The sequence below is a fragment of the Varanus komodoensis genome, unplaced genomic scaffold (assembly GCF_004798865.1).
Source record: "Varanus komodoensis strain SLA01 unplaced genomic scaffold, ASM479886v1 scaffold57, whole genome shotgun sequence".
Taxonomy (NCBI): Eukaryota; Metazoa; Chordata; class Lepidosauria; order Squamata; family Varanidae; genus Varanus; species Varanus komodoensis.
The window spans coordinates 2,071,826-2,086,741 of NW_025336182.1; the positions used below are offsets into that span (position 1 = coordinate 2,071,826).

Here is a 14,916-nt window from a genome sequence, read left to right on the forward strand (position 1 = left end):
ACAAGAATTTCCATACAAAGAATAAATGCAGCAAGTTAAAGCTAAAAACAGAAGTAAAGCAATCAGGTTTTAAATGGGGACCAACATTTTTTTCCTGATTTGCACTTAAGTTAAAAAAAAACCCAGTAAAATTGACCTTCAGTATAACAGTGAAAGATCTTTAGAAGATTGCGCTAGGTGAGTCGTTGCATCGCCTGCCCTTTCCCTCCTGTGAGGAACCCAAGATGGCTTTCACAGCTCTTTTATCTTAGCAACAACAGCCCTGTTAGGTAGGCTAGACTGAGTGAGTGGCTGGCCCAGGGAGCCCCATGGCCCAGTGGGGGACTCAGCCCTGGATCTCCCCAGTCCAGCACTCCAGCCACTATACCACACTGCCTCTCCTTTGCTCTAGAGTCCTAACCTTTCCACATTTTGAAGGGAAAGGATTCATTAGCTGCCATTCTGGAGCTCTCCGTCTGTATAACTAAGAGATGTGAGTTTTTTAGAGCCATATTTTCCAGAAGCGCAAAAGAAAAATGGTGGGGGAAGCTCGGTTCTGCAAGCCCAACATCAGCGCCGCACGGCTTCAGGGCTTGCATGCATCTTGCAAATGCCGCTCCCTTAGTGTGAGGCCTTTGCGGATCTTGACCCTGGAGGCATCCGGCCTGACGTGCTCGGCCTCTGCTCCACCTCAGCCTTTCAGTGTCGCTGTTTGTTCCTTCTGGCAGCGGATCGAGTCCTCCCAGCTCCAGTGGGGCCTCAGCTACTTTGGGCGCAGCTTGGACGGGCAGATCGACTTGGACGGAGACGGCCTGGTGGACCTCGCAATCGGCGCTCAGGGCGCTGCGGTGGTTCTGAGGTGGGGGGAGCAGCGAGGCGGGCCGGGCGGCTGACGGGGCAGGGGTGAGCCCTCCCTCTCGGGGGCAAGAGGAGGAGATTGCCACTGCTGCTGGCTGCCCCGAAGGGGGGCCGCGTCCTCCCCACCCACGGGCCCGCTGCAGAGCAATGGCGGGGGCCCGGCTCGCGGGGGAGCGCCAGATGGGGGTGCATCCTTCTCATTCCCACTTCTCCTCGCGAGGGGGCAGGTCGCGGAGGATCGTGCAGATCAACGTCTCCATCTCTGCCAGCCCGCCCTCCATCAACGTCATCCGGAAGAACTGCCAGCGGAGCGGGAAGGCGTCCGTCTGCGTCACGGCCCAGCTCTGCTTCAGCGCCTCGTCCCGCTCCCTGGGCCCGAGGGACAGCCACTTTGGTGGGTGCGTGCCAGGCCTGCTCTCGCGGGCCCAGCTGCCCTCTCCTCCTGCCACGAGGAGGATGGGGCAGGCCGGGAGCCGGGAGGGGCCCCACAGCCCTCGGCCCCAGCCCCGGCCCCGCTCTAAACCGATCCCGCTCCTTCCTCGGCCGCAGGCATCAAATTCAACGTCTCTCTGGACGACAGGAAGTTCGGCAGCCGGGCGGTGTTTGACGGCAACTCCCAGAAGCTGCTCCAGAAGCGGATCCGGGCCACCGTGGGCCGTACAGCCTGCTCCACGGCCCGCTTCCACGTCCTGGTGAGTGCCGGCCCGTCACCCCGGCCCTCGGCTGGCCAGCTTCAGCAGCCTGCTGGCAGAGGGCGGCGGCGGCCGGGACAAGGCGTGTGCCCAGGACTCCCCCTTATTAGCATTAATTACTGCCATTATTATTCATGCCAGTCCAGCCGCCAGCTGTCGGGAGGTCGTAACGCACGTCCCCAATTAACTCACACCGCAGTCGGCTGTAAAACTAAAGTCTTTTATTGCTGCTTTCTACAAGATTTACGATACCACAGATAAGCTCTAATGAGAAGGTCCTAATAGGTCAGTTGCTCCCCCCTTTGTGAAGACTCTGGGGGCCCACGTGGGATTGGCTTTTCCTGTCTCGTCTTTCTGCTCGTGGGCAGGACAAACCTCTGTCTTGTCTTCTCATTTGTTCCAGTCGTCTTAAACTGCGCCTAAGATTGGCGTTGGCTAAAGATGCCACGTCTTCTGCATCTCCTGGACTCTGTCCAGCAGTTTCAGAGCCAGGAGGCGGGGGGCATCTTGCTCACGCTCCTCAGAGTCAGGATGAGGAGAAGCCTCCGCTCAGGAGCCTCACAATCAGGCTGCGACGAGGCCATTTGTTCTGGCGGCAAAGGGTCGGGGGGGGGGGGGCTATTTGCTCAGCAGTCCCAGAGTCGGGCTGCGGAGGGGCCGTTTGGCTACTGGGCCCCAAGTATCAGTCCTCTTGTTCTGATGCCTGATTCTCATTTTGAACGTTTGACTCTTTCTCGCGAGGTGACGTCTGTTGCGTCATCAGGCGCGACACCAGCGCAGGGATGTCTGTGCACCTGACAGCAGCTTTTCAGGGGGTTTTTTGGAGGGGGTCTTTCTTCCCAGCCTCCCTGACCCACCCCAGCCAGGGAAGAAGTGGTGCCCCCCTTGCAGAGGTGCTGTGCTCCCCAGCCCCTCGCTGGGATGGTGAGCTGCCTGCAAAGGGGAATGGCTGCCATTCGGGCCAATCAGCAACGAGAGGCCGCCGCAGGGACCCGCCCCTCGGTGCACCCCCTTCCCCCCTGCCCAGCAGTGCCCACACGGCTTCCTGGTCAGAGGCCCGGGAGGGACTCCCCTCGTGGTGTGGGGCGGGGAGAGGAAGGGGGAGCAGGGCTGGGCGGGGGCTCCACGCCCCGATGCATGCGGCCAGCCGTGTCTCCACTCAGAGGCTTTCTCAGCCCCACCGAGAGCTGCAGCCATGGGCCGACCCCGCGACCTCCCACTGCGCAACGGTCCTTCCCCAAGAAAAAACGGGTCGGGGGCACAGCAAGGCTCCAGCCCCGGGCTCCAAAGGCGCAGGGGCATCTCAGGGGGCTCTTCCTTCCCAGCTCTGCCCGCAGGCTCCGTCCTGTGGGCACCTGCCCCACCTCCCCTCGCCTCCCCGTCGTCCAGGCCCCCTTGATCCCTGCCTCTTCCTCGCTTTGCCGAAAGGCTGGCAAGCGCCTGCCTCTGGTGCTCCGGGCAGACTCCGCCGTCTGCCCCCAGGCGGAGCGGATGCAGGCAGCCAGCGGTCCTCTCTCCCATGCAGGACACCTCGGACTACATGAGGCCCGTGGCGGTCGCGGTGAGGTTTGCGCTGAACGATGCCGAGCCCGGCCCCGTTTTGGATGAGAAATCCCCCACCACCGTGAAGAGACTGGTGAGCGCACGCCATTCCGGGCTCCGCGCAGGCTCCGCTCCTTGCATTGCACGGGCGCGCTTCTGGGCGCGGGGGCACGGTGTGCTCGGATCGCTAGGGACCATGATGGAATCGCCTCCGCGGGGTCCGTGGCACCGGCCACAGGTGCCGCTCCGCTGCGAAAGAGACGGCCCTCCTAGCGGCACCTCAGGGGGCACCCCAAGCTGCAGGAGGGCTTCCGCAACGACAACAAAACTGTGTGCTAACCCGACTGGGTGAATCAACCGCATCTATTTTAAATGCATTTTAAATGTGCCAAGATGGCTTTGGGCACGCAGTGGGGTTTGTCTCTGCTCCCCTCAGCTCTTGGGGTGGCCGTCTGAGGGCCCCTGGGGCCTGGACTGTGGCCCCAGGCCTGGCCGGGGCTGTCCCACTGAATCCTGGCCCGTTGATCCGCGGTTTGTCCCATTCGTGGGCAAGGGGAGGCGGGGACGCCTTTCTCCGTCCTTGGGGCCCTGTCTCCATCGCAGGCTTCAAGGAGCTGCCCTGGGTGCTGCAAAGGGCAAGCCTCTTTTGGGGTGGTGTGCACTGATTGCCCCGATAACGAGCGCCACAAACAGGTGATGGTGCTCCTGGCTGTGGGGCTGCTGCCAGGCCCTGCAAACTGAATCGCAGAATTGTGTTCTCACCTCGTCCTCCCCATGGAGCAAGACAGATCGCTCCAGGAAAGCACAGAAGAAAAGCTGCAGTGGATCAGGAACCCCGCAGACAAGCTCCTTACCTTCCCCCCCCCCCACATTCACAGCTTGCATTCTGGGTGCTGGGGGGCATAACGGGCACACTTGGGTTTTTGCCCCGCTGATGGCTGATGGGGTGGGCTGGCAGGGGCAGAAATTGTGGTTCGCGTGGGCTGCCGTTTGGCTCTCCGGGGCATTTCGGCAGAGGCATGAGCTGGGGATAGTGAAGCCCAGCCTGGCGCTTCGCTTGTGGACCTCAAGGTGACTTGCGGAATTTGGGCTGCTGGATCAAAGAGGAAGACCGCAGCTACTCTGCCAATTAGCATCCGCTGTGCAACACCTAAGCTGCTGGAGTGCCCAGATCAGATCGAAATCTCGTGTGCAAGCCTTGTAGGAAACGCCTTCCGATTTACCTGGAATAATGTTCAACCACCGCCCTACCTGAGGTGATGCGCACTTGCAGCTACAAGTGGGAGGAAGCCCAGATCTTGGCTTCTGAATCTGGGCGTGCATTTGAAAGACACTGGGTCATCCGGTCCCCTTCCCTTCCCTCTCTGACTGAAGCTGAGCGTAGTCCATAGTGTAAAAATAAAGTTCCAACTTCTGTGAAAAAAGCTGAATTTGCAACATGAAAATACGCAGTTTGGACAATTTTGCAAAATTTTATCTTATTTTACACATCCCTCCTCAATTTTAATAAATATCTCTGTGAGCAGTTTCTACTGCTTGGCATCCCTTATGCTAGTTTTGCTGGTCCCCTGCTCCCCACAACTTCCGGGGTCCTCTTTAAATTATTTCTTAAGTGTCAGCAGATAGGATCCACACATATTTTCCTAGTTCAGTTGAAGGGCTGGAAACTTGCTTTTTAAAAAAGAAGAGAAGGAAGGAAGCTGAGATCCTGGCAAAATTAGCTTTGGCAGCTATTTCCAGTTTTCTGGGGGACGGGGCAGCACCCTACAGCATCACCCACCTGTTCACTTGCTTTTTTAGATCCCCTTCTTCAAGGACTGCGGTGCCGATGACGTGTGCGTAACCGACTTGGTGTTGCAAGCGCAGATGGATATTGATGGATCCAGGTAGGGACAGGTTTAAAAAGTGTGGAGTAAACCGATGCTGTGAAGAAGTTCCTCCATGGCTTTTTTCCCAGCCTACATGGAGCAGGGGATTGGACTAGATGACCTCTGAGGTGCCCGGGGACTTGCAGTTAGTGGAGAGGGGGCGATAGGGCTCTTGAGCCAGGAGGCAGGGCTGGGAGGGTGAGGCTGTCCTCTTGCACGCCAGAGCATCCTCATCTCTTCTTCTCGTTCCAGGCAGAAGCCTCACGTGATCCGCAAAGGGAAGCGGAAGGTCTTGGTGGACGTCCTTCTGGAGAACAAGAAAGAGAACGCCTACAACGCCAGCCTCGTGCTTGGGTTCTCAAGGAACCTCCACTTCTCCAGCCTCGCACTCAAGGTGTGGCCTGCAATTTTGCTGTGGGCAAAAGGAATGGGAGGGAGGGAGGGAGGGAGGGAGGGAAGGAAGGAAGGAAGGAAGGAAGGAAGGAAGGAAGGAAGGAAGGAATCCCTGGAATGACAGCGGGGAGCGGGTGGCTGGGCTCTGAAGAACCATGAGACCGTCAGACCTCCAAGAATTCAGTGTCACATTGCTTCCCGCTACCAGCTAAATCCTGTGGTCCTGTGTGAACCATGCAAATTTGGGTTATTCTCCTCATCGAGGGAAGCGGTGAAACCCAAGGCAGAGCCTGCCCCAGACATCCAGACCTGTGAGAGTCCATCAGCCTTTTGGGCTTATCTTGGGCCATCTTGAGGGTGCTTCCGTCGTCACGTAGTGAGTTCGGACAGCCCAGCCATCCATCCTCAAGAGTTCACTGTGGCTTGAGTGCAGGTTGTCACTGAGCCATGGACTGTTGTTGAAACCTGGGTTACACTGTTGCCCGAACCCAGCCAAGATCACAAACAACCCACCTTTCACAATCCAGGATTATTTGGCTTGTGGGGGGGGGGGTTCAGCCAACACTTGTCGGCAACAACCCACAGTTCGAAAGCAACCCTCACGCAACCTGGACTGTATTCATCACGTAGCCCGAACCCTGTCGGTATCTTATTTTCACTGCAGAGATTCTGTGACCAATGCCAAATTCTGCAGGTTTTCGATACTCTTTTTCGTTTCTGAAGCCATAAAATAGGTTTTACTTGTTGAACTTCCCAGCACTGCCTAGACAACTGAGTGGTGGATATTCTGTTTAAGAGTTTAAGCTCCAGTCTCAACACCTGCCGTTGGTTGTTTATACAGCCTTAAGATAACCCGATGGCAGAATCAGTTGGGTAGCTGTCATACAACTTGCGCTATACCAGTCGTCAACGTGGGAGATGCTCGCCTCTGTCCAAATCCAAGGACACCGGGTTTCTCCACCGTCAGCCCAGAGGATGAGGCCCCGTTGGGACACTCCCTCCGGTGTTGCTAAAAAGCTGGAAGCAAACCTCTGGCCGTGTCTTCTCGGATCTCTGCCCAGGAATGGACGCATTGTAAAACTCTGCTCCAGCCACCACCCCATCCAAACTCTGCCGCCTCTCGCCTTTCCCATGCACTTTCTTCCACTGCTGTGAGCATGACGTGAGCTGGGCTTGGCTTCTGCATCATCTCAGCACAGCCCTTCTCGGGTTCTTCCATTTTTCCCCAGGGGGAGAACCCCGTGAAGATAGAATGCACCACCCCGTCTGCTCAGACCCGTGCCTGCAGCGTGGGGTACCCTGTTTTCAGGGCCTCGGCAAAGGTGAGCAGGCCCCTCTTGCTGGGAACGGTGGCGACCGCCGTGGAGCATCGCCTCTCCCTCCGCGCAGGGCCGTGGGGTGCAGAAAAGGGGCGGAAGAAAGCAGCTCCACATTGGCTTCGAACCCGCAGCTGCCTCTCGCCAAGGCAAGGTCCTCCACGGGCCAGCTGCTGTGGGAAAGGCCATGCTGGACTGGGTGGGCCTGGTAGGGTTTGGGGAGAGGGGAGCGGGCCCCCACCTCTGAGCCCGGGGCCCGGAGAGACTTGCCCACCCGTTTGGTGTCCCTTGCCGTTCTGCCCTGTGTCCCCTCCTTGAGCTCCAGACAGGCCCCCAACACCCCCACTTGGGTCCCAGCCACCCGCCGTCGTCTTCTTTTGCCCCAGTAAGCCCCAGTTGGAACAGTAAGCTTTGCCGAAATAATCCCGACCCTTTTCCTATCGCCAGGTGGCGTTTGTCCTGGAGTTTGAATTCAGCTGCTCTTCCCTTCTGGACAGAGCCCAGGTGACGATCAGAGCAAGCAGGTGAGAGCGATGGGGGGGGGGCTCTGGGGGGCACCCATCGCACGAGGGGAGGGCCTGAGCAGGTGGCGGTTTTCGGCACCCCCTTCAGGCGCAACCGGATTCACCACCACGTTCGCTGTGACGCAACAGGGTTGCTATGCCCGTTTGCCCAGCGCTGGAGCAGGGCTCCGGAGGCCGGAGAGGAAGAGCGGGGAAGGGGAGGCCTGGCAGAGGCAGGCTGCCGGCCTGGGGGGAGCGGCGAGGGAGGGGGCTTCTCCGTGCTCTTCCCATGCAGCAGCGAGCGGGGAATTCGGGTCAGGGCAAGGGAAGGGCTTCTTCATGCCAAGCCACGGGATCCCGCGAGATGAAGCGGTGGCCACCTGCTTGGACGGATTTCTGGAGAAGGAAGAGGCTATTGTGGCTACTCGTCCTGGTGGCTCCATCCTCCCTCCAGGGTCAGAGGCGGTGTGTCTCTGTACACCCATTGCTGGGGAACATAGGTGGCAGTCCTCGTCGGATCCTGCGGGCAGCTGGTCTGGCCTCTGTGTGGCTTGAAGGCCGTTCCAGATTCACCCGAGAAACCCTCAAAGGCCCGGCTGGGACCCCCCGCTGAGCTTCCTCTTCCCAAATAGAAATGGCCCCATCTCCCAGTAAGATGCGATAAATGCAGACCGCCATCTTCCACCCGGTGCCAGACTCCCAGGCTTTTGTCTCCTGCAGTGACAGCCACGAACGGAACGAGACCCTCGCCGACAACACGGCCCAGCCCACGGTCCACGTCCGTTACGAGCCGGACCTCTTCCTGACAAGGTGAGGCCCAAGGTGCAAAGAGAGCTGCTCCGCACCCCCTGGACTTTCCCCCCGTCCCTGGCAGCTGGTAGGAGGGGCCAGCTTCCCCATGGGGGGGCCTTGGCCTGCCTCCCAAAGCGGGGCTGAGGAAATGGGGGTCTGCGGCAGGAGAGGGGCTGCCCTGGGGTGCCTCAGAGCTTTTGCTCCTGCAGTTGGATGGTTGCAGGGATGGAAATGGGCTCAAGCGAAATGGCACCGGAGTTGCCTCCGCACAGGACAGAGCGGGGAAGAGAATTTCGCCCTCTGGGGCAGGGAAGCGGGCCGCAGGCGTTGGGATCGCCTTCCGCAGCTGGAAAAGCGCTCCGCTTCTCACGGCCAGCAAATGTCTCGCTCCTGCCTCTGCGCTGCCGGGTGAGCAGCGGCCCCCCTGCGAGGGCTGCCGCCTGCACCGGGGAGACATACCCTCCACCCAGCCCGGCTCACTTTCTGCCATTTCTCTGCCCTGCCACCCGCCCCAGCGAGTCCGCCCTGAACCGCTATGAAGTGCACCCCGTGGGGATGTTTCCGGACGGCATGAGCCCGGAGTTCAGGACGACCATCAAGGTACTCTTCTATAAACTGCATATAATATATATTGATGCGCAGTAAATATCCTGCGCTGACTTAAGGAAGCTGGGGGCCATCCCGCACGAGGGCACCGCCTATCTTCCTCTAGGGTTTGGCAGCGAAATCTTTCGCAGCTGCGCAGCCTCCTCCTCTAATGGGAGATGCTTTAGAAGGGCACAGGTGTAGCATCTCCTCCTCACGGAGGTGATAAACGTGCATCTGGGCCGTACTTCTCCAGATACCTGGTGCAGAGAAGCTCACCTGCATCTCTTCCCACCGATTCCTCAGCACAAAAAACCGGAGTGGAGGGAGATGCAGCCTGTGCCTGGCCTGGTTTCAGATGGCCCCCGGAGGCTCACACGATGGAGTTTTTCCCCATACCAAAAACATGTTGAGAAATCCCTGAAAACTGACATTTATTTTTAAAAACTAGACCAGAAAGCGGACATGCTACTGTCATGTGTGCACGGGGGGGGGGGGGGGTGGGGGGGGGGGAGAATTTCACCCTCTGAAAGAGAAAAGGCTTGCCAAGTTACTGAGAATACTAAAGTGTAAAGCACTGCATATTTCGATGGGAACTCCCAGCCTTTTTCTGTCGAAACACACGCAGGTTTAGGTCCCACTGGCTGTTGTAGGAAATACACCCACAAGTGTTTCAACAGCAAAATGCCCTATGCCTAAACACTGGAGTGATCCGCTGTTAAAGCGAACACCAACTATTAGAGGAGGGCCGACTGTGTCCCTCCAGATGGAGGCTCTGGCCTCCGGCTCCCATCATCCTTCCCACTGGCTAGTCTGGCCAGGCCAAGGAGTGCCAGACATCGGGAGGGTCACATGTTGCCCCGTCCTGCACCAGAAGGATGCCTCTGTATACATCCCAGTAGCCAAGGCTCTCTGGATAGTTAACACAAGTTAAAACGAAGCAAAATTCAGAAGCGACAAACACAAAAATTAATTTAAAACAACAAAACCATAATGGCAATTACAGAAGGTATAGCAGTGATAAAGAATGACATGGACTATATGAAAACAAAGTTTAAAAGTTAGACTATTAAAATGCTGGGAAAATAGAAAGGCCTTCACCTGGTGCTGAAAAGAATACAAATGCACGCCTCTTTGGAGAGCTCATTCTAAAAAATGCTGCCACTACCAAAAAGGCCCTCCTCATTTCCTTGCTGCTGAACTTTGTAAATTAACTTTAAGAATGGCTTTCTGAATTTTCTTGCCTTTCCTCTTCCTTCCTCATCTTGTTTTCCTTTCGTGCCATGTTCATTTGGACTGCAGACCTTTAATATACCTTTTAATGGATTTCATTAAAGCTACTTTGGGAGCCTCTTTGGCTAAAGGGAAGCCAGAAAGCACTTCAAAGAAGTGAGCAAGGCAAATGGAGGAGTCCTTCTAACCGACTTGCAGGCTTTTTATCCCCTGCAAAATCAGCTTTCCAAAGGGGCTTTGGTGTGATGCGTCCTTTGTCCTTTCCAGGTTTCTGCCCTGTTGATTAAGCAGGATAAATGTTTTTCTTGCAGGTGCAAAACGTTGGCTGCTTTGCAGTGCAGAATCTCTCCCTTTCCATGGCGCTTCCAGCCATGGCCTACGGGAGCACCGAATTCCTCTCTGTCACACGCATTATTGCCGACAACGTGAGTGCCGCAGTTTTCGTCCGCGCAAGCGTCCCGACCCTCTCCCTCCCACCTCCCCAGACGAGTCATGCTTCCAGGGCAGGCGGAGGCAGGTGCCCGGAAGGTCTGGAGCGCAGGCACCCAAACAAGGAGAATTGCACAATATTTGCAATGGCACAATTGCCCTTTTCATCCACGGTGCTCAGGGCAGGGAACTGGCCCTCTCTCACTGCAGCCTCGTAAGCCAACTTAGCCAAGGGCCATTGGCTCCCTTCCCGCTTGGGCCAGCCAGACCCTGCAAGTCACACCCAGGGCGTGAGTGCCAAACAGAGTCTCAAATGCAAAGCGGCCACAGAGAAAACGGCTCCTGCCCAAAGGGAAACGGCCAGGCGCTCGTGTCCGCAGGGGCCTGGATTCAGTATCGGTGTCTCATTGCTCCCATCCCAAGGTGACGTGTGGCCTGCGAAATCTGACCGAGGCGACTCAACGGACAGCTGCGGGGGTGGTTCCCGTTCACCCAGAAGATCTCGGACACACGGAGAGACTGGTGAGGCGAACGGAGGCGTCCCGTGTCCTCGGCCGCTTCTGCTGCTCCGGGGCCCAGGGAGCTTCCGCCCTGGCAGTTCTGCCACCGCTAGTCTGCCTCCACGCCTGAAGAGGCCGGCATGAACGGGCACGGTGCTGATTTAATGCTGCCACCCAGAGGAGCGGCCACAGACGCGGGCAACAGAAAACGGCCACGCCTGACTTGCAGCGAAGCAGGCGGGCTCTGCGGGGAAAGGCCCAGCACTGGCCTTTTCGGGAAGGCGCAGAGCCGGCGCAGGGCGGGGTCTTCAGGCTCAGACGAGGAGCGGAGATGCTGCCGGTGGCTCATCGTTCCACAGGAGCACAGCAAGAGTGCTGTGGGGGGGAGGCCTGGCGTGGCTTCCAGGGGGCGGCCGCATTCGGTCGGACATGCCCAACCCTCCTGCTGCAGCAGCTCGATGTCCACACTGGTGAAATGAATCGCCACCTTCTCAGCCAGGCGGGTAAGGAGCGGCTTCCTCCCTCCCCTGCAGAACTGCTCCAACACCTGGTGCCAGGAGGTGAGGTGCGAGCTGCCGCACATAGAGAAGAACGCGGAGGTCTCTGTCCAGCTTCTGAGGGCAGTGCGCAACGAATTTTTCAGGAGGGTGAGTGCAGACAGCAGCCCAGCTTTGGGAGTGCCTACACAACACTGGCCTGAAAAGGGCCCGGAGCAGATGACTCCGGAAGCGAACGTAGCGTAGCACCAAGACTGGGCACAGCCGTCTCCCTGCACCCACAGACTAGAAAGGGCAACCGTTGCATCTGATCTTTTGATCTGGGAACGGTCTTGGGCGCCGGTGGGTGGGGTCCTGGCCCCGTTCCTCCCTTGCACCCCACTTTCACAAGGATCACTGCCCTTGCCCTGTCGCCTGGGACTGAAGATTTGGAGATCAAGTTTTGCAAAAAGAAGGGGATTTAAGGGACAGTTGCGATATGGGAGGAAGAGGGAATCATTCCAGAAAGCGATTCGGGGAGCATTCCAGGCAAAAGGAACAGCAAAAGGGGTGTGCAAGATGGGAGGAGGACCAGGCGGGTGGGAGAAAAGGTTGTAATCGGTAGGAAAAGATCACAGGAACTGGGTTAGTCCAGCTTTGTCAGTCCTTGGTGTCTGTCTGAGGTTCCACGCAGGAGATATTCCAGACCTGCCTGGATCAAGCTGGCACTTTGTATCCCAGGCACTGTAGGCCCCTCCGGTGCTCTTCTCCTCACCCCCTTTTCTCTCTCCATTTTGTGGAGTAAGGCCAACTTCAAGACCGTGAAGGTTGTCAGCAGGTTCACGCTGTCTACTCAGAAGGACAGCCTCCTCCTCCTGCCAAAGGCTGGTCACCAGCGAGAGGTAAGGCCTGGAGAGTTGTGCTTCCTTGTCCCAGCCTCCGGGATTGCATCTCTTCCATCTTGCAAAGGGAATTAATTCTGCACCAGGAAAAACTGCTCTGGAGCCTGCTGAAAGGTGTGGTCCCACATGCTTAGGCGGAGAAAGGGCTTACAGCTCACAGTATTCTCCAGCCAGCTGGGACTGGAATGACCTTTTCCTATCTAAAAGCTGCATTAGGCATTATTTTACATTTTCTGCTGTTTATTGTAGTTTTGTTTGGGAAAAATGGCAAGGAAATATTAAACAGAATGCAGGGGGCCTCCCAGGCTTGTTGTGATGTGAATTGCACAAGTGGCTCTTCACTCAATAGCACTGGGGTGGGGAGAGTGAGGGGAGAGAAAGCAGATCAGAACTGCAACAGGTATAAAGGTCCCCCCTCCCACCCCGAAAGCCCTTTCCGGCTTAAGTCATAAAGGGAAAACAAGTTTAGCCCCAGTTTGGTTCGGTCGTTAGTGACATGACTCCTCTTGCAGACCACTTTGGAGATCATCCAGACCAAACTGGTACCTGTTTCGCTCTGGATCTTGATTGGCAGCATCATTGGAGGCCTCTTGCTGCTCGCCTTGATCATCTTCTTTTTGTGGAAGGTAAGTCCTTGTGCAGGCGGCCTTGGTGGGCTCGGGGGCTGTGCAGAGCTGAGCCAGCTGGCCAGAGCAAGCCGGTCGCTTCAAGTCAGCCAAGGACCCTCCCCCATCTCAATGGTCTGGGGCAGGTTGCAGCCTGAACGGGTCCCTCCCCATTCAGAAAGACCAAGCCATCTCTCAAGGCCTTTTTCTGGTAGGAGGCAGTTTAATTTACAGTAGCTTGATGTGTTTGGCCCTGACCAGCACCAAAATGAGTCTCGGCAGCCAAATTTGGCCTTCCAGAGTTCTCCGCCCACACCCTGACGTAAGCGTTCCAGCTGGCAGTTCCTGATGCACTGCATGTGCAGAAAAACCACGAGTTCTAGATTCCCAGGGACTCACAATTCAAGGACCCCTTTGTCTAAGAAACAATATTCCAGTAAGTGGGTTTAACTACACTTGAGGGCCAAGAGAAGTGTGATTTTGACACAAGAGAACTTGCATTCTAAAATCCAGTGCTAGGAATTCTGCACCACTGGAATTTTCTGCATGTGCAGTCCAGCACAAAGACCAAAATTCATGCAAAGCTAGTAAGTTAACCACAGCAACTTTTAACAAGTCCTTTTTCCCACTGAAATTGGGTTCTAAAACTCTGGAAGCTGATCTTTAAAGATCAGATTCTCTACAGATGTAAAAGAAAACTTTGCTTTCCTGGTTCAAACTACATGGTATTTCTTACTCTCTTCTTCTGTCCCCACCCAGCTTGGATTTTTCGCACACAAAAAGCCTGGAGAAGAAGAGAAAGAGGAGCAGTAAACCTACAAGGACTTAGAGAATACTTTCCACTCTTTAGAAAGGGGCTGCAACGGGAGGAAGTTGGGACGTCGTGGGCAGTGTTCCTGACTCTCTCTAAATCTGCAGAAGCTCCAGGACTTCCAAAGACAGTCTCCCAAAAACTTCCATCACTTTCTTTTCCCTTGGGAAAGCTAGAAAGTGCAGCCTTCACCTGGCTGGAAACAGAATTCAATGCACACACCCGGGGGGTACCACACCTGAGCTTCAGATCTTGAAGGCTGAACCTCCGACATCGCCCACGAGGTTCGGGGGATAAAGAACAGCAGAGAAGCACAGCTGACGGACAGCAGCACCTGCACCCAGTGGAGCATCTGTTTCAGACTCCTCCTCTGGAGGGCTTTCGATCCATCGTTTGCAGTCGTCTGATGCTCTGCGCCCAAACCTTTGTTGCCTAGAAGCAAGAGTCCTGTTTTTACCCTGCTTTGATCTTTTGCTAGCTCACTTAAGGCGGCTTCCGCAGGGAGGGCCTTAATGCAGAAAAGGCAAGTCGCCCTGTGAGGCAGTTTTGGCCGCCTCGGCCGCTCTCTGTGCAGACACGTTCAGCTTGGAACACGCAAGCGCCGAACAAGCCATGCTGGGATTGGGGCCGTCTGGTTCTGCAGCTGGGACCGTGCCTGCCTCCCCTGGTGACCAGCCCTTTTCCCACCCCACAAACCCAGAAATGAGTGTGCAAGCCCTGGAGCCGGGATTGCAATTGATAAAGTGGAGGTGACCCGATTCTCTTTCAGGCACTGTCCTTTGAAACCAGCTTGGGCAGGAAGGTAAGCATTTGCTTGCCCTCTTGAAACAGCCTCACCAAGGGCAGGGTACAGAGGCCAAAGTCTCTACATAGCACTGGAGAAGCCTGGTCTTGGGTGTATTTTGGGCAACTTGGATTTTTATAATGCAATTACTGTACAAAATGTATTATAAATTAACAGAAGCAAAAGAGAAAGTTACTTGTCCCAAGGGCTTATGCTCTAAATTAGGAGTAAGGAACTCCCATTAGGAAGCATGATGTGACTTGTAGTCCAGCACCATAGTAGCCTCAGGGCTCCCCTACCCTGGACGTAAATTTTTAAGTTGGCTGTGAAGAGAGGCGAGAGAGACAGGTAGAAATAAGGGGGTCACCTGAACAAGCAATGATCAATTTAAAAAATTCCTTTCACAGAACATCTGCAGTGTTCCTCCTCTGAACCTATGATAATTTCAGCTCTTAATTTCATTTAAGTTTCTAAGGCTGCAAGCAGAGAGGCATCGAACCAGGTGGCTAATGGGATTTCCCTCCGAGACTTTGGAGATTTTGCCAGGCAGAGCCTGCCTTCATCCTTGCCTGTATTTGTAATTTTTTTAAGGGCTAGAAACTTGCTTTTAAAGAAAACAAATTAAAAGCAGGTGGAGAATTTGAAGCA

General features: G+C 55.9%; 1 protein-coding gene across 1 annotated transcript in view; it reads left to right on the forward strand.

The window, feature by feature from the left end:
- The window catches only part of ITGA10 (integrin subunit alpha 10), a 43,067-nt gene extending 28,151 nt beyond the window's left edge, over positions 1-14,916 (forward strand). The window contains exons 14-29 of the mRNA XM_044449269.1: positions 708-838; positions 1,065-1,231; positions 1,387-1,529; positions 3,055-3,165; positions 4,872-4,957; positions 5,192-5,333; positions 6,562-6,654; positions 7,096-7,172; positions 7,872-7,961; positions 8,459-8,543; positions 10,073-10,186; positions 10,614-10,712; positions 11,224-11,337; positions 11,973-12,068; positions 12,581-12,694; positions 13,433-14,916. Of these exons, the coding sequence (XP_044305204.1) occupies positions 708-838; positions 1,065-1,231; positions 1,387-1,529; positions 3,055-3,165; positions 4,872-4,957; positions 5,192-5,333; positions 6,562-6,654; positions 7,096-7,172; positions 7,872-7,961; positions 8,459-8,543; positions 10,073-10,186; positions 10,614-10,712; positions 11,224-11,337; positions 11,973-12,068; positions 12,581-12,694; positions 13,433-13,486 (1,716 nt within the window). The 3' untranslated portion in view covers positions 13,487-14,916. The remainder of the gene's footprint in view (positions 1-707; positions 839-1,064; positions 1,232-1,386; positions 1,530-3,054; positions 3,166-4,871; positions 4,958-5,191; positions 5,334-6,561; positions 6,655-7,095; positions 7,173-7,871; positions 7,962-8,458; positions 8,544-10,072; positions 10,187-10,613; positions 10,713-11,223; positions 11,338-11,972; positions 12,069-12,580; positions 12,695-13,432) is intronic.